This window comes from Seriola dumerili, unplaced genomic scaffold, assembly GCF_002260705.1.
Source record: "Seriola dumerili isolate Sdu_G_001 unplaced genomic scaffold, Sdu_1.0 BDQW01000449.1, whole genome shotgun sequence".
Classification (NCBI taxonomy): domain Eukaryota; kingdom Metazoa; phylum Chordata; class Actinopteri; order Carangiformes; family Carangidae; genus Seriola; species Seriola dumerili.
In genome coordinates this window covers 776,183-803,969 of record NW_019174704.1, presented here as the reverse complement: position 1 = coordinate 803,969, position 27,787 = coordinate 776,183, and the positions used below count along the sequence as shown (strand labels likewise).

General features: G+C 41.3%; 1 protein-coding gene across 1 annotated transcript; it reads left to right on the top strand.

Moving 5' to 3' along the window:
• The first annotated feature begins 2,467 nt into the window (after positions 1 to 2,467).
• LOC111234375 (gamma-aminobutyric acid receptor subunit alpha-6-like) lies at positions 2,468 to 27,355 on the top strand. The gene is made up of 10 exons (XM_022762436.1): positions 2,468 to 2,651; positions 2,792 to 2,916; positions 3,324 to 3,391; positions 4,518 to 4,738; positions 5,398 to 5,480; positions 6,895 to 7,038; positions 7,496 to 7,648; positions 11,865 to 12,145; positions 19,517 to 19,773; positions 26,745 to 27,355. Exons 1-10 carry the CDS (start codon positions 2,563 to 2,565, stop codon positions 26,755 to 26,757), a joined length of 1,434 nt encoding a protein of 477 aa, XP_022618157.1. The 5' UTR covers positions 2,468 to 2,562; the 3' UTR covers positions 26,758 to 27,355.
• Positions 27,356 to 27,787: the final 432 nt, after the last annotated feature.

The window sequence follows — 27,787 nt, the reverse complement described above, 5'->3', positions numbered from 1 at the left end:
TTGTAAGGCTGCAAAAATCTTACAGTATCAAGTATGAATTCAGTATTGTACTGTGCCAAATTGTGTGTGAATAGACTCTTGTAATGGGTGACATGCCTAAAAAGCAGAGTTTAATAATGTCTGCGTCGGTGTGTCCAGTGTATGATACTTGAAGCTAACAGTTAAAGAGGCAAGCTAAGCACATTCGCACCAATGAGGAACACAATAACTTCATTCTTGTCCTGGCTCATCCGCGACCTCAGCTAGTGGCAGCGAAGTGAATCAGGCCAGGAGCCTTTCATAGTCAGTGCGTGTGCCTGTGGTTGGTCAGATGAGCTGACCTCACAGTAGATCAGATCAAGTTGATCACAGCATTAGGGTCAGATCACTTTGTCTATTCTGGCATGCCAACAGAGAGGCGGAAACAGCTACTTATTCACAAATGAAATAAGATCTGTTCAGCTGCTTCTAACATAATTTTACTTCAGTTTATATTTTGACTACTGCTCACTTCTCCTTTTCCTACTATTGCAACTGCTACACACACTTACTATTCCTCCTGCAATTCCCACTATACAGCTATTAAATTATTGTTACACCTGCCACTTGTACTCCTACTACTGTTACTACTTCTATTTCTTCCACTGTTGCAACTCTTGGATGGTAGGTTGGAGAGAATCCAGAAGAAAAAAAACAATTAAATCAAAATATATTTGGTCTCATCCCCAGTACACCCAGCAAGGTTACAAGTACCCTGCACAACAGACCACACCAACCTTCCCCTATGTAGTGTCGCTCTGTAGTGTTTCACTTTGACGTCTCAGAGGAATACATATGCTACATATGCTCTCTGTTTGTGTAGAGCACGAAGAAATCCAAATCCCAGTCACCTTATGTAAACCTACTGAACCTGCTATTGTTTATGAAGCTAAATCTAAACCACTAACGCAAGGTTTTCAATGACAGGAAGAGTCCATTCCATTTATCAGATAAATTAGAGTAATGTCTCATCTTCTTTGAAAGGACCGACTCTGGAATGCACTTGATCTGAACGTGATCCATTATTGTTTGCATATGATTTAAATCATATTTTGAGATCATTATATAACTTGTGTTGTGAGTACAAAGAGAGAGAGAGAGAGTTGAAGGATTATGTTGCGTAATCAGTCACCACATTTTAATGCTGTCAGAAAAATATCCTATATTTCCCTTCCTCATATGAATTATTGATAATATGACGATGATACCACTTATAATGAAAACGTAATGCTGTGCTGAAATAAAGCATTCTACTTCATTGATCGATGGAGACATAACGTAGAGAAGACACTCACTGAAGTTGAAACGTCAGAAAACATTTGATCTATTTCTATATATCTATATATATATATAATTTATTTGTTTTGTCAGTTTAAAGGTCAAGTTAGGGTAAGTTATTTCAATAGTAATTATCTTTTCAGTTACAATGGGTTACAACCTTCAAATGGTCATCGTATTGAATGGAACACTGGTGCAAGTATTTCATCCAACAATTTAACTACAATAACTTTGAAATGTGACAAATTCCACAAATTCCACTTTCCACCTGAACGTTTAACATTTGCTTTTCTCTCTTGCCTCTGTGCCACAACCCATTAGCTGATGGTTGTGCACACTGCTATCTGTGCCACTGCAAACTCAAAATTTACCAAGCCCCCCCCCCCCCGAAAATGATGCAATTTCTTGAATTGTGTTTGTGCAACAGAAATAAACTCATGTCAGCCCAGTAGGAATAGCTGACTTTGACAGTGTGGTATTTTCCCCCCTCGCTCTTGGTCTATGGATACTACTGTGTATTGTGAGTTTGAAGTTGCACTAAATGTATCTACCACCCACTCCACTCAACCACCCAACCCCAATATGAATCACAGTTCATCATGTTTTATCTGTAGTAGCAATTTTCTGTCTTTGCATGGACAAGCCCTGTAGTTTATCTCCTCCTATCTCTCCATCTCTCTCTCTCTCTCTCTCTCTCTCTCACACACACACACACACACACACACACACACACGCAGTTAACAAAAGCTGAGAAGGCGGTAGCAAAATGATCATGTAAAAAAAAAAAGAAAAAAAAAAAGATACTGCATTCAAAAGGTCAGTGGGTATTCTGTCCATTGATATGATGGCACTGTGTTTCTATGTCTCCCTCCTCTCCCTCACTCTATTTCTCTCCATCGCTTTTCTCTTCAAAACCTCCTGAACCAAATAGGCACAGCAACCGCCATCACCATTTGCATCAGCCACAAACATTTTCTAAATGTCTAAGTTGCACTTGAGACCAGTGCATTTCTTGCTAAATGCCTTGTTCGGTTAATGTTAATCCCCCCCACCCCCCAAACCACCACCACCACCCCCTCCTCGTCCCTCCTCTTCACTCTCTTAAAAACTCTTCAGGTTTTTCCAACTGAGCGATTCAGGCTGAGGCGGGCGCAACCGCACTAGAGGGGGAAGTCAAGTCGTGCTGGACTGGCGCGATATCCTCGCACGGTTCACAACTCAAAGAAGACCCGACTCGCGCCTAATCATGCTTTTAAATGATGGAATATGCTGATTTTAAAAGTTGACCAGGGATTTCTAGTTGTGGGGTGTCTGCGAGGCATGGCTTTCATTTTAACTTGCTTATTTCTGTCTTGGTGAGTATGGCAACTCTTTTCTCTGCATGTTCTCCCACTTTTACGCACGGCAACCAAAGACTGTGGATGGATGTGCGTTTGAGAAACTCTGCATTTTTAACTGTTGGAATCGTTTTTTCATTAGTGCATATGTACTTTAGTTACAGTGCGAGCAGTGTTTGGGGAAATCAACACAGTGATACCAGTATCTATTTGGATAACATCACGCGTATATTGGATAGATTACTGGATGGCTATGACAACAGGCTGCGACCTGGATTTGGAGGTATGCTCATTACAGTGTCATATTACATTTTACATGATATTGCCTCATAAATGATTGGATGGATTTTCCCTTTTGTCAGAAGATAAAGTTTTACTCCTGCAGTTGTGTGTGGCTCATTTTCAATTAGTGTTTTTGTACTGTAATGGTTAAGTATTAGTGTCTTCCCTTCTAACAATTATGACAAAATTACCAGTGAACAAGTAGAAACTTGAGAATCAACTTCATCAATGGTTCTGTTGTTGTTGTTGTTGTTGTTTAAAGGAATGTGATTTTCAGTGGCCATTTTGCTCCTTGTATGAGCTCTGCAGTAATTACAGCTTCACTTTTAATTGCTTTACATTGTGAAAAACAATCCAAAGTTGTTGTTTGTGTGTGCATCAAAGCAACTACTTATCCTTCTGCTGTAGGTCCCGTTACAGAGGTTAAAACTGACATCTTTGTCACCAGCTTTGGACCTGTGTCAGATGTTGAGATGGTATGTAAACCGTGCTGACCGCTGAAACACTGATCCAGGATAGACACACACTACTGAACAGATGTCCATATGCAAGCATTCGTTTCATCACTTGTCAACAAAGTCAGTGTCATTTTATGAACACGAGGGAGGATATGTACAGTTTCCCCCCACTGTAACTCTGTGCATAGAGCTTCAAGTCGTGGTTCAACCAGCCTTCATTATTCCAGCATTTGGGCAGGATGTCATTAGTGCAGCTTAGGATTTTAATCTGGTTGACAATCTCCCCCCCTCGTCAGAGAGGGAGATAGAGAGAGAGAGAGAGAGAGATCTGGCTGATGTTGGGACGGGATAGGCTGGCTACTCCTGTCATGGGATAGGCTGAGCACTGTATGTCTGTTGTACTCTACACTCTTTAGGCTTTAGGCTTTAGATACTCTCACTGCATCTAAAGCCTACTTGAACTTGCCATGTGATATACTGGTGGCAGCTCCATAGAGAGGCATGTACATGACTCTGTGGAGCAGCAAGGCCATGGATTCCATCTAAGAGCATCCAGGATGGATTTGTATTGTGGACTTTATTGCGGGCTGTGTAGATGAAATAATCCATATTCATATTTGATGAGTTCATCATCAATCAGTTATTGAAGTCATTTCATCTCCAGACCTGCTAGTTCATAAACAATAAGATAAAACATAAAATAGCCTTTTAACATTGAAGGATTGTCTTTTAAAAGAATTGAATAAACTTAAAGAAACATCATCTTGAGGATATTTTGAGTGCGTATGTATAGCACGTATCCACAAAAAATCTATGTTAACTCCCTTAGAATAAATAACAATGGTGAAATTGATTGCACAATTTCTAAATAAGCACAAGCCTAACTTTTAAATGTCATCAGTACTGGCAGCAAAAATAGAATAGTCCAGAAATGGAAAAACAAAATAACTCATAAGATTGCCAGTGCTCTATCCTGCAGGTTCCAATGTAACCATGGCTCACAAACCCATCTGCCATTCTCTCTGGGGGTAGTGGAGATAGTAGCGGCAGGAGCAGAAGCAGCACCAGAAGTAGGAGTGGTTGTAAGAGTAGTAAATAAACCCTTAACCCATGCTCTAACACCCCCCCACCCTCCCCCGTCCAGGAATACACCATGGACGTGTTCTTTCGTCAGACATGGATTGACGAACGCTTGAAATTCGAGGGCCCCATCGAGATCCTGCGGCTCAACAACCTGATGGTCAGCAAGATCTGGACTCCGGACACCTTTTTCCGGAATGGCAAGAGGTCGATCTCTCACAACATGACCACCCCCAACAAGCTGTTCCGCATCATGCAGAACGGAACTATCCTCTACACCATGAGGTAACAGTGCTGGACAGTGAGCTCCAAACCCAGCCAAGACCGGAATAGAGCACAGACCTGGAAAGCAAATCAAACAAACAAGCGTCCAAGAATATGCACAGACATGAAAAGAAATGAGGAGTACCGTTCCAAAAAACAAGACATGTGCCATCTGATATCTGAAAACAGGCCTGGAAAGCAATTCAAACAAACATGACTCCAGCTTTGTTCCAAAAGGACATATTTAGGATGAAAAAAAAAATGCCCCTAGAGTTACTGATGGCACAAAAACAGATTTAAAAAAAAAAAAAATCAGATTATCTAAGTGGATCAACTTTACTTTAAAATATTTGATTAAGTTCAAGCTTTATCTAATCCATCTTCAGTTCTGTATTTAGTTACCTTTACGAGAGGTACAGTTACAGTCTTTCTCTCCAACACGGTACGATATAGTGCCAAAATATTACAAGAAAGACAATTACATTTCAATCTCTGCAGAGTTCACCTCTCCACCTTACATCAAATACGTCTTTTGTGTTTGTTAGTGTGTCAGCCATTGTGCAGCATGGCGCCACACTGACTTGTGCCAGCTCAAAACAGCAACAGTCATTTTCTCAGCCAGTAACAGTTTATCAAATATAAATCAAAACACGTCTTTAAACTCGTCTCTATTCTGACAGATTAACTATAAATGCGGAGTGCCCCATGCGCCTGATGAACTTCCCGATGGACGGCCATGCCTGCCCGCTCAAGTTTGGGAGTTGTGAGTTTTTTGTTTTTTTGTTAAGCCTCGCTGCTCTGACAGATGGTGTCACTCTCCGATGATCGCTCTGTCACTGAGTAATTGACTGCCTGACAGGATGTATTCAAAGATTTCAATTTGAAGTGTCACATACAGTGCGTTAGGGGGAACTGTCAGTACGTAATACGAGCCACAATTTACAGTGTCATTTGGTGGTATGAATCTGGTACAAATAAAATCGTTGCCACTTCCTGCTGGTACTTAGAGGTTCAGGAAGAAGAAAACGAGACCATGGGGATCATGGGAGTAACAAATGGGCATGTCAGTGGAGAGGAGAAATAAATTCAAGTCTGAAGTATTTCACTACAACCTGGGCTCCTACACTGGGAAGCAAAACTGAAATTTGGGAAATAAGGTGTTAAAAATCCCTTCCTTATACCGTGTAATTAAAGAGTAAAAAGGTGGATAACAGTCACACTTTATATTACAGCCCACATACCTTATCATTACTGTGTTATGTAAAACGCATGTTGTAGTTTTGCTCATTAACACATGTTATTGCAGTGCGTAGGAGAGAATGCGGTGTACAAGAGGGGAGGGTAATTACACGCTCGCTGTAGGGATTTATTATCATGCCTTTGACTTCATTGTATGATTTGGAATAAGTACAAGTCGAGAAATAGATCAGTATATTTGAAAATTGGACCCTAGCGCATATGTTTGTCTAAACATACCTCTCTCAAGTGCGTCATTATGGAAGGTTTCCACTGTCACACGAGGAGGGAAAGCTATGACAAAGTAGTTTCATAATAAAACATATAGATGAAAGTGGATCAAACATAGCTAATCTTTAATGTTCAAGGAGGAACCAAGTAATTATTACTTTAATGCTTTTAGAATACACTCTCTAGGCTGTAATATAATGTGTGGTGGTTCTCCCTATTTCCTCTTTAATTACACAGTTAGAGGCGGGCAGTATTATAATGTGTTACCAAAAATTCTATGGCAAGAGTTCCTCATCCAGTGTGTGTAAAGTGTATGGAGGACCAGGTCAATGACAGTGTTTATGAAATGATAAAAAAAAAACAAATCAAACCTAAAGGTTGTTTGTAACTCTCATCATATTGTACCAGCAATAACAGAAGTGATTTGTTCCTGTCCTCTTGAATAATGGCAGCACTCTCAAAAAATATAAGGAATCAAGTCAAGGATGATGTTTCAGTTTGTTGTTTTTATTTGTGAGAGTGCAGACCATAAAGTGCAAGAAGCAGTAAAAGTGTTTGTCCTTTTGTCTGTTATTCTCTCAAATTGTCAGAGCTTCTTCACATTTTATACGCCCTAAATTATTTTAAAAAGGAAGAAAGAAAAAAAGGACACTTTAATGAATCCGATTGATGTCCAGGTTGTAACAAAGTTCTCCATCCATCCTGTCTAGATGCTTATCCCATCAGTGAGATTGTGTACACATGGAAGAAAGGTCCTCTTTCTTCCGTCGAGGTGCCGCAGGAATCGTCCAGTTTGCTGCAGTACGACCTCATCGGTCAGACGGTGTCGAGCGAGAGGCTAAAGTCCAATACAGGTGAGCAAAGACTCTGAGACATGTGCTCGGAGCTGTGCTGGACACAGTCCAATGCGCGGTAGCCTAAGTGCTGAGATCATAACACCGGCAGGTTAGGCTTTCACAGTGTGGAGCTACATGCTTGAGCCTGATCTGCAGTTCTGATCATGCTTCATATACAGTATCCTATTAATTGTATGTGTGATAATGTGTGACATGTTTTTATTGAATGTGAGCCACACAGCATGTTTCTCTGAGGTTATGTGCATCTTTAGAAAGTTTTTTAAAATCACTGGCAAGACAGCAAAACATTTAAGTATTATGCTATTACAGTTATTACAGTTATAGTAATTTTAAGACAGAACAGACAAAACAGTCATCATCATTATCACCATTTTTGCACAAAATGGGTATTTTACATTTGCCAATGAATTTGCTTTGCAACCAATGGACAACACAAATGTCTTTCCCGTCTCAGGTGAATACGTGATCATGACCGTCCACTTCCACCTACAAAGGAAAATGGGCTTCTTCCTGATTCAGACCTACATTCCCTGTATTATGACTGTCATCCTGGCCCAGGTTTCTTTCTGGATTAATAAGGAATCAGTTCCAGCTCGGACTGTGTTTGGTAAGATTTCTTTAAATCCATTCAAGTTTGAAGCCTATTTCATGCTGCACATTACATTACTGTTTGAGTGGAACCGTTTAGAAAATTCAAGACCATCCTCGTTTCAGCTGCCTGCCAAAATTTGTAACAAAAAGGGTCTTGCAGTTAATTAAGACTCTTTTATTTTTTGTAGAAAAAGCAGTTTTTCTCAGTTGCCATTGTGCGTGATTGCAATCAGTTAAAAGAGAAGTATAATGTGTGTGTGTGTGTGTGGGGGGGGGGTATAAATCAGGTCAATTCACTGAACAGAAGAAAACAGTGTATGTATGTGTGTAGTGTCTTACACTTTCTGATGACTCTAGTTTTACATGTTGCAAGACTTTATACCAAATGTTTCATTCATTCTCATTAAGTTTTCCGCTCGCAAAACTCAACTTTGTTTTCTTCAAGTATGAAAAACCCAAATGAAAATTTTCTTCATTTATTGACTCACCACCCACTCCTCAACCCCAGCGTGACTCTGGTTCTGCAAACTCAAAGTATAAGCATACTTTTCTTCATTTACTGCACTCTGATTGGTTTCAGCTGCACCGAGTGCTCCTTAAAAAAAAAAAAACAGCCTTCTGCGAGAAAACAAAGACAGACACAGTCATCACAGTATGATTTAACCCTTCTCCATTATCTCTATTCCACCTCCACTGTGGTGGATCACAATTAATTGGGAATAAATGTCCTTTTTGAAATTGGTCATGCAAGGGCCGAGAGGGGGAGGATGTTTACTTGGCCCTCTTCCGAGCAGTCACAGGTTCCGCTTGCTCACATTACATCACGCTACAGTTGCCACCAAGCTCTAGCCTCAGGAGCAGAGAGGGTGAGAGACACTGAACAAGGACAGAGAGAGAGAGAGAGAAAGAGAAATGAGAGAGACAAAATAGATTGAGACAAAACGAAGAGGAAGGAAAAAAATGGGGAAATTGTGTGTTAATTTCGATTCCCCCTTGCGTTACATTTCAACAAGCCGCAGCTGATCGCGGTGACACTGCTGGCCCTTGTAGATTATGGCTCTGTGGTCTGCACTCGTCTTTGGAAGCGAGCCAGCGGTCCGACGAGCTCGCGCACTTCTTGAGAAGAATAGATCCCAATCATTAGCGTTAGCATGGAACTTGAGGCCCCGTGTGGAAAGCACATCTGTGGCAACTCATTAACCTTGCTCGTCGTGCTGTTTTTCATTTCACACAATAAAACACAATTCTCTGGATGGACTGTAGTTGAATAGTTGCTCCGGATGATCGCAGGGCACGCTGGGTATTTTAGAAGAGGTTATGTAGAAAAAATTGAATACCACGTACTGATTTTTTTTTTATTACAAAAGACCAGGCTTCATATTCAAATAGTGATATAGTTGGTTTCTAAAAAGTGTCTTGCTTATGAGCTCTTAAAGCACTACATATAAGTATGTAGTTGCAGAGAAGAGAAGAGAAGAGAAGGAGAAAATTGCTATATGGATGTGCTCCACCCTGACAGTATATTAAGCCATTGTATGTGGCGCGCTGGATTGTCAACAACCTCTCTAAGAGCTGAAAGTCCCTTGAGCACAAGTCTCACAGACTTAATTGAGTGTGGCCTAATTTGTACCTTGCTTTTTTCCTATAAAAGCACATAAATGCCCCGAGCATTTAATTTCTATCCTGTCTTTATACTTCATCCCCCTCCCTCCTACACTCGTTCTTTCTTTCTTTCTCTTTCTCGTGCCTCTCCCTCCTACCCTGACAGGCTTTCATCCCGTGTCCCTCCTCCCCTTTTGCAATCATTTAACTTGTGCTCGAGCTTGAGACAGTCGGCATTGGTTGGCTTATCGGAGGAGGTTGTATTTGAGAGTTGTTATCTTTCACCGCTGAAGTGGTTGTGTCGAACATGCTTTTGAGACATTATTAGGTGCATTAAATCCCCCATGAGATCCCAGACTGCTAATGAAATGTGCACAACTACAGCGCACATTTGGTAAAAGCATGGACAGCAGTGTTCAATGGCCCCCTTTTCCCTGCTTGCTTTAGCTTGATGAAAGTGAATTAAATATGTACTTTGTTAATGGGCCTTTTAAGGAGATGTTCATTGTCAGCATCTTCATCTGACTTAATAAGGATGGAATTTGGGCAAGGCGGAGGAAAATCCTTCTCCAGTGATTCCGAGATTTTTTTTTTAACTTTATATTTATTTTTTGGGGAGGATGTATTTGATAGTTTGACACTTCAAAGGAGTCTCTAAAATGCACCTGCCATGGCCCTTTGTGTGGTCCAAACTAATTTCAAACTGTCATGTATCCAAGAGAAGTTATGAATGGCCTCAGATCTACTCTGTGTTTTCCCCTAGTTTTCTACTTTGAGGCTGTGCTCAAAGGGATCCTGGCAGTCTCTGCTTCAATTTGCAGCCATGGCCAGAAGGTTAAAGGAGTTCCTGGTAAAAAAAAAAAAAAAGAAAAAAAAGAATAGTGTAGTCTCACTTGAGCTGACAAAGATATCATATTTTTTATTATCCCATCTATCCATTGATACATCGACATATGTTTCTTTCCATTATCTATCATCTTCATCTCTCCCCACATCCATTCTCTTCATCCTTTTCAGCCTTCTGTCATCTCAGCCGGAGCCCATATTGTGACATACTTAACAGATAAACAAATGTTAACAAATGCTTTGTGGCTTTTGTCTGGTCATCTTACTGGATGGCTTTTCTGGAGAATGTTTGCAGATATTTGGTCTCTTTTATTTGTGTGCCAGTGCGGGGGCACGGGTTAGTCTGCTTACGGACAGATTAGCATCCCCTGAAGTGACTTTTTGGCAAACCTCGCTGAGCTGAAATGGCACATGGCCTGACATTCTAGTTATATGCCATGAAACAGAGCTGCTGCCATGTGTGTCCCAACATTGGGAAAATCTGTTGTGTATACACTGTGATACATTGGCATCCTTTCATTCTTTTGTTACATAAAACTCACAATGTTATACTATAAATAAGCACCTTATGTGTAATATTGTAAAAGTTCATTTTTCCACTTTTCCCTATTACCTCCGTTCTAAATGGCATCTACCCTTAAAGTATAATTTTAGTTTCAAAATGTGTCTTTTCAGTAAACTGATGATAGGAATACACTGATATATGGGGACATAAACACTGTAGAGTTGATAACTCCAACATCTGTGTCAATGACTGATTATGGTACATGCTAAGACCTAGCTAGGACCTAGCTTTGTATCATCCCTGCAGCACTGTGGTTTAATAAGTACTGGAAACATTAGTGCTTCAATTGCCATCCCCTCTGCAATGCTGAAGTGATCGCTGACGTTATTTGCCAGATGGTAACATTTTGCTAAGAGACTTGAAATGGCAAATTCCAGAGAGATGCTGCAGTTTTGTTTGCCACTTAAATGATAAATTGGCTTTGCCGAGAAGACCTGATAGATATGATCGACTGAGAGGCTGAATGGGGGGCTATTTAGCTGTGAAAGTTTTGCTAATGTGTGTGTGTGTGTGTGTGTTTGTCGGTGTGTGTTTGTGCATTTGGAGTATATGTGTGTCCAAATCAAGCTGATTGCAGTGGCCTCTCATAATCAAGCCTCTGCAATGTTGCGTTCACCAACAAATATTTCCTAGGCCTTGAGTCGTATTATGGTTTCTCCGAAATGAGAGAAATACAAAAATAAAAACCTACACACACACACACACACACACCCACACATACTCACACACACACACACACACACACTGAAACATACTGACGGCAAAAGTCTTAAGCGCAATATAAACAACCACTGTCCATCCATGTATGCTGTGTATCTATCTATTCAGTGCAGGAGTGGGGCAGGATTTACTAGTTCATAATGATAATTATATCCTGAAACATCAAAGCTCATGTTCAGAGGACTTTGATATTGTTAAAATGACAAGTTGAGGTTTTCATGAGGAGTTACATTAGTAGAGATGTAGAGATGGCGGGCTAGCGGTTTCCCTATGCTTTCAGTTTTTATGCACCTCCTGGTTATACATCTATATTTAATGCACAGACATGAGAGTGGTATTGATTTTATCATATAACTCTCCACAATAAAGCAAATAAGTATCTCACAAAATGTTATAATGCAACGGAAAAAAAGCAAGTTTCAACTAACATACTACCGCAGCATGAAACGTGAACTCACGAACAGCATCTTCCTAACTCCTGTCTCCTCCCTGTATGCAGGTATCACCACTGTGTTGACCATGACCACACTCAGCATCAGCGCCCGCCACTCCCTCCCCAAAGTTTCCTACGCGACAGCCATGGACTGGTTCATTGCCGTTTGCTTTGCCTTCGTCTTCTCCGCCCTGATTGAGTTCGCGGCTGTCAACTACTTCTCCACCCTGCAAGCCAACCGGGAGATGCGGAAGGCGGCGGCTATGAAGGCGGCGGCTCAGGAGGCAGCGGCTGCAGCGGCTGTAGCGCCGGTTGCGGCCACAGGGAATGATGGAGAGGTCTCCTCAGTAAGTCCGGAACCACTCTTTCACACTTGTTGTGCTGTCTTGCATCAGGAAATGCGTTCCAACTCGAGATTTAAAACCTGCGTGTTTAAGAAGCTTCATATGTTTCAACTTTCTGTTGTAATTTTGTTGCAAACTCAGTTTCTTCACTTTGGTCTTTGACCTTTGACCTTTTTAAGTAAATTTTGCTCTCAACAAAATACAGTGGTTACTAATGCCCATGCTCCATATCATTTCTGGAACAGTCAAAGAGGATAGCAGGTAAAATGAAAAAAAAAAAAACTGTTTTCTCTCCTGCTACTAATTCAGATCCCCAAACTCTATCTATATAGAGAACCAAGCAAATACCAGCCAACATCCTATTTATAGTTCTGCAATTATTAATATTGTTTAGAAGGGTTTATAAAAATCTGTCATTACAATGCATTAACCTCATAACAACAAACACACAATCACTACTACCTCGTCTTATACGTCACAGGCCGCGGTAGGATTACTGGCGTTGTGTACAGATGCAGACCTTATCGACTGCACTTAGCCTCTGTGATAAATAATGTGATCAGAGCAGACGCTGCACTCACAGGAAAGGCAAAAAGGCCTCACGTGGCCTAATTACACAGCTCTACATTTCTTCATCAAATCACTCCGCTGGATGTGCTTCTGAATTTTTTTTTTTTTTTTTTTTTTCTCTTTGAATTAAACCGAGCTGCTGAACGGCGTAACTCTACACGGCGATTTTAACTCCAAACACTCAAAGTTCTCTGAGCTGTTCTCTGTCACTTTGTCAAACGTGTAATAAAATGCATTTGGTCTCCGCAATGTTTTCAAAACAACTTACCGGCATAAAATGTCAATAAGGCATATCAAGGCAAACTCTACTTTTTTCTGGTCTGGTCTCACAGCAATAACGTGCCACTTTCTGTGCATTAAAATGCATGGAGGCATCTGCAGAAAGTGGCGGTTTAGTATCAGCACAAGCTTTATGCATAAAAATGATTTGGATCAGTCACATCTGGCTGAAGTGAAGCCAAACTGTATTTGTTTAGATTTTTTTATTAAGCTGCACCATGAGTTACTGGTTGTGTAAAGAGATTCCAGCAGTGTGTGCATGACTTATTATTAATTTAGGTTTGAGTGAGTTGTGGCTGAGAGAAGAATGCAAAAGTTAACCAAAAACGTCCAGTATAGCCTGCGATACCGAGGTTCGGTACTCTTCTGGATGCATATATATATTAACTTTCTGTCACTGTCATCTGTATATACATCATTAAATCATCTCTCACACTGATCATGCCTTTCATCTTTGTGGTTTGATCTGCTCACTCTTGCTAAGCTTGCCTCTCTCCCTCTGTCTCTCTCTTTTTGCCTTTAGAGAACCATTTCAATTTCAATGTTCTATTCTACTTCAATTTCAATTGGTTTTATTGGCATGGCACATAAACACATCTGTGTCACAAAAGCATATAAAGTATAATAGCGGATGAAGAAATGAAATATCTCGTGTGCAGGTTTATACTGGTACGGGACTATACAAACTCCATAACTGTTCATTTTAGTGTGTATGCTGTTAAAGTAAAGACAGTTGAATGTTGACATGTTGTTGTGTTTAAAAATCATCATGCAGGGTTATTGAGCCTTTTATATATTTATCTCTTGTGGTTTTATATTTTAGACACACTGTTTAAATGCTGACCTTGCAGTAGTTACAACTACTGTAAATTCATCTGATGACTTTGATTTCGTGAACTGCTTTCACTCCCTGGTTCGTTGTTGTTTTACTGTTTTGTAAAGATCTCGCTTCTAGTCAGATATCCTGCCAGTTGAATTTCTCAGCTGAGGGATTGGTAGTAGGTCACTTTGCTGAATGATTTTTTTCTCTTGTGGTTTTCCAAATGCTTTGATGCATTCAGGCTGCTGTGTGGTTCTGAGTCTGACTGACTGGTTGCAATGGTCTGAGTGGTGAGGGTCATACAGCCGGCTGACTACGCAGGAGAGCAGGAGGTTTACATTGCTTTTATATCACTCGTGGAGATTTCGCTCTACTCTCTGGTCTCTACTCTCTCAAGTTCCCTCTGCGGTATCTCTTCTCCCTGCTGTTCATCCATTCGCTTATTTGCAATCACACATGCACCATGTGCAAGGTAAACAACGCACGTTATATACAATCTCACTTTTATCCTCTGCCTCATCCCAGAGAAAATCATAATCTCACTTACATCACATAGGTAACATGCCTCCATCCCTCCTTCCTTTCTTTCTTCCCCCCTCGTGCACACACACAAAAAACGCACCAACATTTAACATTATCCCTCTTTTTACGCTTCTTCTCTCCGGACACCCGTGCTGTCCTCTTCATGTGAACCCCTCTATTCTCTCTTCACACACACAAACACACACGCTCCTCTCTCACTTGTGCACTCTTGGCCATCCCTCCTTTGCCTCTCTCCCTCTCTTTTTTGTTTTTTTGCTTGAATGTGCTGACCACATATATACACACCGCAAACACCACAATCTCTCGCTTTATCCACGCTTGCCCTCACATCCCCACACGAGCGCACACATCCTGCACGTAATCTGCAGCACACACTCCCATACAGGCACGCGCGTAATCTGCAGCAAATTATGGCCCTCACATCCATACAATTCACTCTTTGCTCTATACAATTTCTTATCCATCCACCCATCTACAGTATATCTATCCATCCCTCTCTCCTAGCCTTCTATTCTGCCCTGTAACTGTGTGATAACCACAGAGAGTGACAGGAGGAGACAGCCAGTGGCTCTGTGAACGATGTTGCTACAGATTATGTAAGAGCCATAGATTAAGGGAATATCCAGCAGATCACTGCAGGCTCACAAGAAGGAGGGCAGCCACCACAGTGACATGGCGTGGGGGGGGGGCTGAGAAAAGCTGACCCAGTCCATTTCTCAGGAGCAAGATGGAGAGATGGATGTGGGGGGGACCAGTGTGGTTTGTTTTTGTGTGTTTGTGTGTGTGTGTGTGTGCGTGCGTGTGCATGAGCGAGAGTTACACTGAGAGAAAGAGAGAGTGGGAGGGATGCATCATGGAAAATGACTGCTTTCACCAAATATGTAGGAGGGAAGACTCTTCATTACACAGAGAAAAAAAAAAAGGGGGGGGGGGGCAATGGTGTATCACTGGGAATAGAAACAGCCGTCCCTCGGTCACGATTTAAAAAAAACCCTACGACCTGTTCTGACTGTCAGGTAAAGGCGTAGCAGGGAAGGGAAACCTCGCAACAGCACAAGTTAAACGGTTCATTTAATGAATCAAATATACAAGTGTAAACACAAACGGGATGGGGGTGTTTATCAGTGAGTGTAGAGGGTGCTGCATGCATTGTCAGTGGTGTGTGCGAGTAGGCGGCGCGGTGCGTGGTGCAGGAAATTAGCAGAAAATAAAACAGTCGTAGGAGGAAATAAAGGAAAGGAGAGAGTGATAGAAAGAAAGGGGACTTTATTTATAGGCCGAGCCGCAGGTGCCGGTGTAATCACCTGATTGGTGATCACCGCGCGGGTGAAGAAACATCCTGATTAAACTGGGACAGGTGATTTTCAGGCATTTGTCCTGGCGCCCCAGTGTCCTGATGATTAGACTGAGTTTTGATTTTAGTGCTGACAGCAAAAAGGGGCCACGTACCGTACATTACGTAAAGTGGCGTTTCCATGTTAACATTTGTTTATGTTGTTTTATGTTTATGTTTTCTTACCAAAATACAGTGTATCCTTGAGGCCTGAAAAATGTGTTGAATGCATTTCATTCCTCATAAAATATTCACAAAGCCATTTTTAAAAAGAAGAAGAAAAAAAAAAAGCATGTTTACACCAGCTAGCAGTCTTCTCACGCCCCCCCCCCCCCTCGCCTTTTGCTGGCTTTCTTAATAGTGTGTAACTGATCAGTAAATGTCACTTCTATTTAACATCACATATGGCGTCTTTGGTTTTGTGCTTAATGGCGTCTGCAGTCAGCAGGAAAGTATTGTTATTGCTCTCTTATAAATAAATAAATAAATAAATAAATAAACGTTAAAACATTAATTTCCACCCGTTAAGCAGCAACAGTTTGCATTTTAAAACAAATATCTTCTGTCTGATCGGAATAGCAAAAACCAATGTTTCATTTCAGTGTTTAGTCTTAAACATTACTTTCACCCCAGGTAACCATTTTGTCATTCCAAGACATTTTCCTTTATGGTTCCGTCGAGGATCACTTCTCATTTATGTTGTCACCAGAATTTTTGAGAGCTTCATCACGTTTCCTTATAGTTCCCTCAAATCACAGTGGCTTATATTTTCATCAATTCATCAAGTTTTTTGTCAATCTAGATGTTGAGAATGCAGCGTTATATTTAGGGGATGTTGTAAAACATTTTATTAGCAGCTAATCAAGTCGTATGTGTTTTCACTTGTCAGTTTTATTCCATCTTTCACTTCTTTATATTCCTGAAGAAAGTGATAAATGTGGACTATGGCACACCAACACAAGATGATTCTGTGTTTAGTGTGTTTACCTCTAACCCCCTATATCCATTTTTATTTTCTCACATCCTAAACCATAACAATGAAAACAGTATTATAGCAGTCGTGTTGATAATACTTACTGCTGTGCTTAAAATACACTAACATAAAAAGCACATTTACATACAGATGTACAAGCTCTTAACATTCATCCACAAGCGTATGTACACCCACTCAACACCCACAGAGCTGAACCTGCGTGCACTTACTCCCATGCCAGACATATTGCTAGTGCGCAGTGAGTATAACCTTATTTCACGCACACACATAAACACACACCCGCAACCCCCACCCCCCTCACACATTAATATTCGCACCCAGACAAACATCCATATATCCATCAGCCGTCAGCGCCCATCCTCCCAGAGTGTCAGAGTGGGCCTGTTGAAATCTAGAGCAGTGGATAAAGAGAAGAGGAGCTGATCCCTCTGGGATTTGACCAGGAAGAAGCCAAGCAAGCCTGTTGTCATTATCAAAAATAGCTCGTGTGTCGGATCAGCTGCACATACGTACAGGACGCCGCGAACACATGATACGCAAGCAGACTGCATGCGACGCGCAACTGCAGCATGAGCCCTCACCTCAAAAAGAACCAGTGTAGTGGGTGTAGTAGGGAGTTTTGGACACCATTTACAACAGAAAACAAATAGACTTCTAAGACCAAATTCCTGTTTGACGAAAAATCCTCATTACTCAAACCAACCCTCGACCTCACAGATGAGCAGAGATACGGGAGGAAGCGCGGCGCCTCAGATAGGGCAGATAGAGCTCATATTGTATTTCAGTGATGAGTGAACTTACTGTCGGGATGACCAGCTGTTAAATCACCTGGACGTACTCCCTCTCGCAGCCATTCCCATGGTACTAAAGGGTTTCACAAATCCTTATCTTTGGGTTTTTTTTTGTTGTTGTTTTTTTCCCCTTACTCGACCTTTCATATCGCCCGAGTACATTTTTACCCTCGTCTCAAGAGTGAAATGCGGATATAAGATTGTTTTACTGAAGATTGTCATCCCTTAAAGAAATGTCTCTACCACACTAATGAAGCCTGAAGAGAATTGAAGGATTTTTAAATTCTTTGATCGCAGTGCAGCTTTTTTTTTCTCTTTGCTTCTCTCTCTCTCTCTTTGTCACACTCTGCACTTGGCAACTATCGCTTCCACACCACGGTGAAGGATGATCTTGTGTTTTAGGAACACCATGGATTACAGTTTTGTGGTTTAACAGTAAAAGAAGAAAGATAATCTGTGTCGGGGAGTTTTTCAATGTGTACCAAACAGAATGCCCTTTATCCGTAGACCTTGAGTTCAGATATGGAAAAACTCCTATACACAAAAATGTCCGATATGGATTTATTTTTCCTCTGTTATCTGTTTCCATGGTTTTGCTTCTGACGTCAGACCTTCAAAAAGAATTGGAACAATAAGGATGGTGCAACATAATCGAACCCACAGTGTTGAATGGTTGTACATCTCAGGATAGCTGCCATAGACCAACTAATGAGGTTGTTTTGGAGATGAGCGTCAAGGCACCGTCAAACTAATAAGACATTCAATCTTTTAATGAACATTCTGCAATTGTGCATTCACTGTTGCATGAAACTGCAAAATCTTTCAAGTTTTGTGAAATTAATAACACGGGGGACTTATCTAGTCTTGTTCTAGATTGGCCACCGTGCATTTTTGGAAGTGTTCCCCTCAGGATTGTAACAGTTTAACGGTTTCTCAACCTGTAGAGGAGCGTGTAATCCCGTAGCTTTACAAATCCAACCTTAATCTCACAAGATCAGTTTTAGCTCCAAGATTCTGGTTTGGACAAAAAAAAAAAAAACATCCACTGTGTACAGCGGAGTTGGAACGGTCAGTAAGATATATCTCCTTAAAACTTGTGAGTTGACATTAAAACTCAGGACTGTAGTGAATGTTTTTTATGCAAAAGTATAGTTTATTTCTGAGTCAAGGTTTTTGTTTTCATTTGGTTCTAAATATCATGTTGTTCAATGTGAAATCAGGTTAAAAACTTGTTATATATATGTCCCTATAAAGAATACAGTCCTGCAAGCATTAGGTTTCACAGAACATACTAAATATTTGATTATGTTTCTCTTTAATTGTTCATAATTCTCATCTCCTGACTGCAATATTATAAATCAATGGAGCCATCAAGAAGTGACTATGTGTTCTATTTCTGCTGGTCCTTCTGGCGATAGAAGATTTTTAAACAATTTCTTTGGTTTAAAAAAAGGATCTCACTCTGTTTCAGTCCTCCTCTCTCACACTCTCTGACTCTACCTACAGGCAACATGCTGTACTTTGACCCATTTCCCAGATGTGCGCTCCCTTTCTCTCTTACACACACACACACACACACACACTGTATCTGATTTACAAGTGCTGGAGCAGGGAGCATGTGCCGAGATCACACTGGTTTACTGAAAGTTGATGAGGCATAGCGATAACCATGTGTCGAAATGGTGTGAGCCTCTTTTGTTTAATATGTGTTGTTTGCCTCTCACAACTTCATCAATCTTCATGAAATGGGTTGATTGAAATCAGATCAAATCAAATGCAAAACACCATTGATTTCCTTTGTTGATCTTAATTACTGTGGTGCTTATTGGTATTCTAGACGTAGTTTTCTGCAGACACACACACATACGCACACTCCCCGCATGCACTGATCAACCCGCAGCTGTGCAAATATGGGACTAACATCAGGGTACAACAGCACAGCACCGGTTTCATTATTAATACCCTCATATTACATCATGCAATATTCTCTTTAATGTGAATTTCCTCTCACAGTTTCTGTAATTTTCCTCTTTGCCTCTCCAAGGTGGATGCCAGTAACGTGCTGAAGAAGAGGATGAACTCTGCTCCCCTGTTCGACCGCCCTGCCAAAACATTTCCCAACCCACCTGTCAATGCCCAAGCCTTCCTACAGCAGGGTTCAGCTGTGCCGGCCAACAACGTTCTGACTGGCACCAGCATCATCGACAAATACTCCCGCATTCTCTTCCCTCTCTCGTTTGGCGCCTTCAACCTGGTCTACTGGATCGTCTATCTCACCAAGGACACCATGGAGATGTCCAGGTGAACAGATGGCACGGTTGTTACAAATAATTCCAAGCATTTGTTTTGTTGTTGTACGTGGGGTACGGGGCGGTGTTTATTGCATAACTCAGAGAGTGACGGTGGGACTATTTTTGTGCAACTACCTCCTCACTGAATATAACTGGTTTTGGTTAAATCTTGCACATCTGCAGCTAGGCAACTGCAAAACATATGTACACGTCCTGCACTTGTGTGTAGGCTGGTTATATTATAATATGTAATATGAACTAGTTTAGGACAGTTTAGACATCTAGCAAATGGGTTGCTGCTGACCATTCTTTGGAATGAAACTTTGGCCACATTTCTCAACTCTTCAAACTCCTGAGTCTCATTTTTAACAGCAGTAACTCTGGTATGGTTTTAAAATAAATCTAAATGGATTTTATTGGATTGTTTACATGTACATCTACCTCACTGTAAGTAAAGATGTCTAGCATGGATGAAAGCTGTCACCAAAATATGAATGCTGCAGTTGGTGTGAATTGTCCAAGGAGGGGTAGGGATGATGTAGCTTATCGGTGTACATATGGTATTGCGGTTTCTTCACTCGTACTTTGGGGCAAAAAAAGCCACATCACACACTGTATGTTAGACTGCACATTGAATCTATAATAAATCACATAATAATCCATATTTAAAGTCATACACCGCATGGTTCAGAGCCAATAAGGTAGGTAAAACATACATCTCACAGGTTGTACAGTACAGTTGTACTTGGTTTTGTTTATCAGCTCTTCTTTTGTGTGTTTATGTAAGTATGTATTTATATGTCTTTGTGTGTCATGGGGGGTATTATGGGAATGTACAATATATATATATCACCATTATATGTTTTTTTTTTTTTACATGTGTGTTTGCCAGCCTGAGAGACCATATATTATTCAGCAGCCTCACAAAGCTCTTACACTTTCAGCTATAATTATTTACCATACGGTTTTTATAAATGCGTCAGCAGAACCGAGGAGAGATCCCGGGCTTTATACAGTAGTTGAGTTATAATTGCAAAACAAGACCACCAGGCAACACTGGCAGGCTCTGTATTTGTCATTCAATGTTTTGCAATGTGTCTGGCACTCAAAAAGTGCCAACGGGCTGCAATACTCATAGCCTGTAGGTGTCTGTGCTTCCCATACACAGTGAACTATGTCCTAAATGATGGCAAGAAAATGCAGGCTAAATTCGAGTGTGTATCTGAGTAGCACATTATAAAAATATGTGTTTTTTTGTTATCTGGGGGTTGATTGCCAGACATAGATTACAATAGTCATGCGAGCTATCTGTAAGACTGTCCCGAGGCACAGTGGTGCTTTGAGCTGAATGCTAACTGCTCTCAATAAAAATGTTAGCAGGTAACAGGGGTTCCCATTTTAGAATTGTAGCAAGATAATATTTGTTAATCTGCACTAAACACTGAATTGCTGACACTGATATTTTTGCAGGTATTTGGGCATAAACCAAATTAGTGGCAATACATCCTATATTTATATTCAGACACTTCAGTCTGGACTAAAGTGGTTGATCGACTACGGAGACCTCCAAACTCTTTCTGGGTTTCCCCGGTTAGTCTGGGATTGATTGGAGCAGCTCTTTCTCACGGCAATGAAAATGCTGCATCCATGTTGTTGAAAGGTGCACTCAGGAGGTGTGCTAAGCACTGAAATAATTTACCCCCTACACTGATGAAAATACCTACGGTGCGGTCCGGTTTGCGGGTTTGAAAGGATGGTCACTGTATGACCAACTGATTGACAGCTACTCCCCTTAAAGCCATGCTGCTAACACGGAAAAGCAAAGACACATGAACAAAATGAGCAAGCATTTTGGTTTTCAGCTAGCAAATATTACTCTCATTGTTCGTCATGGCAAAGGTCACCATGCTGATAACATTCTAATTCAGCACCTCCGGTATTTGAAGCAGGTATTTATGAAAAACGTGTGCAAACATAAAGAAGCTACACACACTGTTTCAATGCGTATTTAATTTATATATCATATTTTATGCTAATTAGGCTATCACTCAAAACTGTAGTGTTCCTGGATTTTCCTCAATTGTATTAATATTATTTTGAGGTTCACTTAAGTACTTATACAATTCTTAGATAGTGGATTAATAAAATAGTAACAAATCCTAACCCTGCTTTCTGCATTACTAACCAGAGCATTCTACTGAACTATTTCACTACATAACATCTGTGATCTGGTGTATGATATTAATCAAAACACCTTTTATATAAAGAATGTCACATGAATCAGCAAACGAACAAGACAGCTCCTGTGGTTGTCAAGGTGAACTGTGAAGGCTAAGAGGGGCGTTAATGTCGTTTTCACAAGTGGTGTTTTTCAAATGCATTTGATCAACTGAGACATACACATGACTCACAGCTTCTATTGATAGCAGTCTTCATGGCATTGTTATTGCCAAGGCAATATGTCTGTCAACAGATGAAATCACGCTGTAGTGTTGTGATGACTTCAAGAGATATATGTCTCATATGTTCCCTCTACAGATCCTTTAGGGTTTGACACTTTGACATGAAGTGTGTGTAAGTAAGTTTTTTTGTGCTTGATTTGTCACGACCATATGCACTCAACACATGCGTGTGCCTGGTTGTGCATTTACGTGCACGCAATCGATGTGCATCACCACTCCTGAGGCTTTTCAAACAGTGTGGGTTCAGCCTCCTTCATTCTCTGCCTTGTTCTTTCTCTAAAAAGGGAAACGCCCTGAGGCCCGAGCTGAGACAAGTCAGATGACATGACAGTGTTGGCAGGCGTCGGGATAGCTCTGTGTGACTAACCCTCTTAGTGACACTCTCTTAACGGTTTCTATTAATTGATAGGGACTGTAAGTGAGAAGCAGATCCTGACAAATGACACGTAGGAAAGCAGCAGTCGTGGCCTTAAGGTTCTGGGAATCAATGGGAATTAAAAATAAGGAGAAGAAAAACATGTCATATAGCATGCATGTGTGTTTCTGTGTGTGTTAATGTGCACATATGTGTGCAAAACACAGGGATGTATGACTGAGCAAGTGCAGTGAGTTGGGGGAGTGATGAAAGGAAAGAGGAGGTGATACCAAACACAGTGCCCCAGAGCAGATAACTGAAAATCCCAGAGGTGTTGGTCTCGGCCAGAGCAAAGAACAAGTACAACCACAGGTTGTCACTGTGATTGATCGTGGTCACATTTACCTTCGCTGTAAAAGTCAAGATGTCTATCATGGATGAAAGCTGTCACCAAATATGGGCGTCGCAGATGGTGTGGTAGAATTTACAGCTGAGTTCATTTTAACTCACAAAATGGCTATGAACCAACCAGCCTAACAATCCAACAGCTGCGTCTGTGCTTTTTGGCATAATGGGGTTATATATCAATATTAATATTTATATAATAAGTTGGATTTTTACTCGTCTTTGTTAAAAAGATGTCGCTCGTTAATAAACTTGAGGATGCCAGGTTCACCACAAATAAAATGCCAACTTTTACAAACCAGATCACCAGATTACCGGTCAGTGATCAGAAGTTGTAACATGCTTTTGTATTGTTATCACGCTGTTGTATCGTTAATCTGATCCAGCATCAGTGCAACAAATGAATGATCTGTATGGATGAGGGAGTGGCATGAGACTGGCATAGGGCTTGCCCGTATTTGCCAGTATCAAGGGAAAACAACCAAGATCTATTGCAATTAGATACAAGGTCTGCCCAACAGAGACGCATATACAGTAAGTGACTACATGTAAACAAGAGTTAAGCCGACAGGAACGCACGTGTAATTGAGCTGAACTGTCTGAACAGAGGCACTGAAGGAAGTGGCTCTGGTGAAAATGAAAGCATTTCTGCTCAGTGATATAGACCCATAACTGAAACATAATCCATTGTACAATGCCTCACACTTCCACGTTACATTTTATTGCTATTTTTATACTTACACCACCCACGCTAGTGACCCCTTCATTCTGAGTTAGATCCACCTTAATCCAAATATCACAACCAGTAAATAAAAGCGCCCCGTCCTTTTCACTCCACAGAAAATAAATGTACAGCTCCAGCGGCCCTAACTGAAAACAGATAGCGGTATATGCGACAGACCCTTTTTCTCTCTTTGTAGCTTTGCTTTTTTTATTACAGGAGGCCCTCCTGCAAAGATGAGCTGGACCAGAAGAAAAGAGTGTCTGTTTGTGTGTGTGTGTGAGGGTGCGTGCAGGTGGATTTGTGTATATGTGTGTGTGTGTGTGTGTGTCTACTTCTGTGAGGATACAGGCGTACAAGTGTATAAATGTGCCATGGCAGCAGTGCCTACCGACTGGAGGCTATTTTAATGAATAGCGCCATTCAGGGCGAGGCATGAAGGAAACAAATTTGCTGAAAACACTTCCTTCCATGAAGGGCCCCAGCTGGTTGGCTGACTGGTTGCCGGCTGGCTGGCTGGCAGGCTGACTGGTGTATGTGTGTCAGAGTAGGTGCAGCAGGCGATAAGCCTTGCTCCTCTTTATTGCCCATCAGAGTGCCACGCTTGAAAAACAACTTCCCCATTGTTGCTCATAAATCAAAACCACTAAATGCTGTTTCCAACTCCAATTCCTATTCTCAACTGTGGGGCCGTTGCTATAACTTTGGTGTAATGATCATTCAATTACAGGCCACTCAGTCAGGAAGCGAAGAAGACCGATATAAACAGCGATGCCCTATCTATCATATTTCTCTCCGCGGCCTCGTGGGAATTGCTACATCCGCCTTTGTCACCTAGTTTGTGTGTGCCCACATGAATGCGTTTCTCACACATCTACCTGCGTTTGCATGTACACATTACATGTGTGTGCACACTCAAGCGCGCACATGTGGACATTTACAGATGCCGTGCAAGACAAATCGTTTTCACACAAGAAAAGATCTCTGTCCCTGACTCTCTCCTCACATATACATGCTGTTTCTCTCTCCCTCACTATCCCTCACACTCGATTGCTTTCTCTATTTCTCACTTTATCTCAGTGTCACTCTCTCAGAAACACTCTCTCTGCTACCCCCTTTCCTGTCTCCACACTCCCCCTCCCCCACATCTCTCTCTCTCTCTCTCTCTCTCTCTCTCTCTCCCATGGTGAACTGCCTGTGCTCTGCCTCCACTTTCATGAGACAGGACAGCCCAACAGACTAAGCAGAGAACTGTTCCTCTACCTCATCTACTCAGCATTAATCATCCGGCCATATCGGGGCAAAGAGGAATCTTTTCTCTGCAGGAATGCACTGTCTATTAGTCTTCTTTACCCACTGTACGGATGCATGTTGGCCATCTGGTTACTTGGGCAAATACAGTTAATGTAGCAGGGCAGCCTCTTCTAAAGAGAAATGGTCCCGTCGCCGACAGGTCACGAGTTCAGCCTCTGCAAGAGCCAAAATGAGTCTGTCATTGAGTGCATGTCCTGTCAGTGTGCTCTAGAGCAAGGCACTCACTGGAGACAATTATGACCTATCACTTGCAAGTGTCTCAAATAAAAGTATTAGAGCCTGTCAACAGTAAAGACTGGCAGCACAGAAAGCCACAGAAATGACATGTTTCTGGTTGACTGGAAAGAGTTCTTTAAAATTTGTTCTAATGTTCTGCTTCACATTTTTTAACATCAGTTCACAAGATAAATAAAAATGCAGGTAATGACATCAACAGTTCTTCATATTGTCTCATCGGCTTTCTCTTACAGCACAGCTACAGAATGAGATCTTGTATGAGATCTGGTCAGTAGTCATATATAAGCACTTTGTGTCATGGCATTCTCCTCCATATACTGTAGTGTATTTTATTATATCTATGTATTAATATCTATATGATTTTCATATATTTGCATTGTATTATTCCTTATATGTAACAGCATCAAACTGAAATAGCTTTGGTTCAGCTACATCAGCTACATTGATTTCATATGAGCTATTGTTTTTCGGCCTACTGGGAAATTTTGTTTGTGAGTCTGGAATCAGTTTAGAATGAACTGTCTATGAAGTGTTATGAATTAGTAATATCTTCTCTTTGCACATAGACACAAGATATACAGTACACATTTGTATCAAAGCTGTTTTAAATGGCTCATTTAAATCCAACAATTGAATTTGTACCAATGTAATCTATACAGTTCCGTGCTATGGTATTACAATGTTTTGACACTTATGACTGCATAAATCAATATACAATCTTTAGAATATGACCGGGGTGCATATTCCTCAGCTGAAACGTCCACGCAATCACACAGTCCAATCAGTCCACATTTTTGCATGCGTTGTAGATGTTGTTTTGATTTAGGGAATCTATTGAATTGCCCTTTAAAGCACATGGACACACACTGGCCCACTCTGTCCCCTAATGCCCACTCACCTACCCACCAACCGAAAACAGAAAAGAGAGAGAGAGCTGGCTTTTTTTCCCTTTTTTTTTTTTTTTTGGCCAGGAGCCATGTAAGTTCTCTGGCTGAAAATGGCTCTCAGTGCTGTCAAAAGTGTCTCCTGCTTTAACACATCAGGCGGAGGAGGTGGAGGTGTGAACTACCTGGCAGAGGTTCCCAGACAACTTTCACAAGGTCTTTGTGAACAACACTGGCAGCAAGGGAACGGATACGTTCTGATTTTAAATTCAGCCTGGAATGGATGCCAACCTTCACGGCAACACCGAGCAGGAGGTTTTACCGTTACATCATTACCGACGTTCATTTGTGCTGGTGCGCATGCATGATGCGGACAGATGTGAAATGGAGTAGGGGTATGCGGGGGCGTCTGTATGCAGATATGTGTATGTTTGAATATGATAAAATATGATCCATAATTCCAAGAGAAAACCTTTATTTGCTCCAGGCAGTGTAGCATAGTGCCCCTCTTTCTCTCCCTGTCTCTCTCCTGAACACACATGATGTACGCAGTTGCCATTTTTGACTAATTCCACCTTCCTTTCTCTCCCTTCTGTCTTACAGGGATGCCATCTAAACCAAGAGTGTGTCGTCCTGGGAATCACACACACGCACACATACACATGCATACACTTGCACAGACACAGACAGACACACACACACACACACACACATATACATACACAATTAATAGATGACAGACGCTTGCCAAGCACTCTTTTATGCCGCCTCAGTGCATTGTATTTCTTTTTAAGTACTCCCTTGGAAAGTGAGTTTTTTGAGAGCAGATGTACCAGCTCCTATTGCCAACTTGACCCGGGAGCTCACAGCCTGTGGGTACCAAGTCTCTGGAAACATTTCAAGCAGGTACTACATCTCTCTCTGTCTCTCTCTCTCTCTCTCTCTCTCTCTCTCTCTCTCTCTCTCTCTCTCTCTCTCATTTCTTTATTTCTCTTCCCCAATATTTAAAAAAAAAAAAGTGACATGTTATGACACTTTTTTCAGTGTCCGTCCTGTGTCCCCATGCCCGAGTGGATGGGGAAATATGTGAACAGCTAAGCTAGCTAGGCTGCAGAACCAGAGGCAGAGCCATTACTTTGTTTCATGTATGTATTTCTGCGTGCCTTTTCACACACAAGAGCGAAATTTTCACGTGTGTTTGAAATGACACATTCCCCCCCCCCCCCCCCCCCCCCCCCCNCGATATTTATTTATGTCACTTGCGGGAATGGCTGTACCCGTTGCCCTGACTGGATCCAGTGTGACTGACTTGCAGGAACTCTCTCACTCCTAGTTCCTTTCCTTTCCACTCTTCATCTCTCTCCCCACAACACTCTATTTTTTGGTTCATTGGCTTAATTTCCCTCCACTGATGGAGTACAGAGGATGTGAAGCAAAATCTTCAAAGGGTTTTTTTTTTTTTATGGTGTGTGTTCCACAGATACATTGGCCTGGTTGATTATTCAATGTCACATGCGTGTCACGTGATGGGGAAACGTGCACATGCAAATGTCAAAAAATAAATAAATAAAAAATACAGACACTAACATATGCACACGTTTTCTATGATTTACACAATGACAGGATTCTATGTCCTAGATTTCCTA

Excerpts from the sequence above, each read along its gene's own strand:
- LOC111234375 (XM_022762436.1), top strand. The coding sequence starts at position 2,563 with ATGCTGATTTTAAAAGTTGACCAGGGATTTCTAGTTGTGGGGTGTCTG. Across the intron at positions 7,649-11,864 it reads TCCAGCTCGGACTGTGTTTG|GTATCACCACTGTGTTGACC; the intron begins GTAAGATTTCTT and ends CCCTGTATGCAG. Across the intron at positions 12,146-19,516 it reads ATGATGGAGAGGTCTCCTCA|GTGGATGCCAGTAACGTGCT; the intron begins GTAAGTCCGGAA and ends TGCCTCTCCAAG.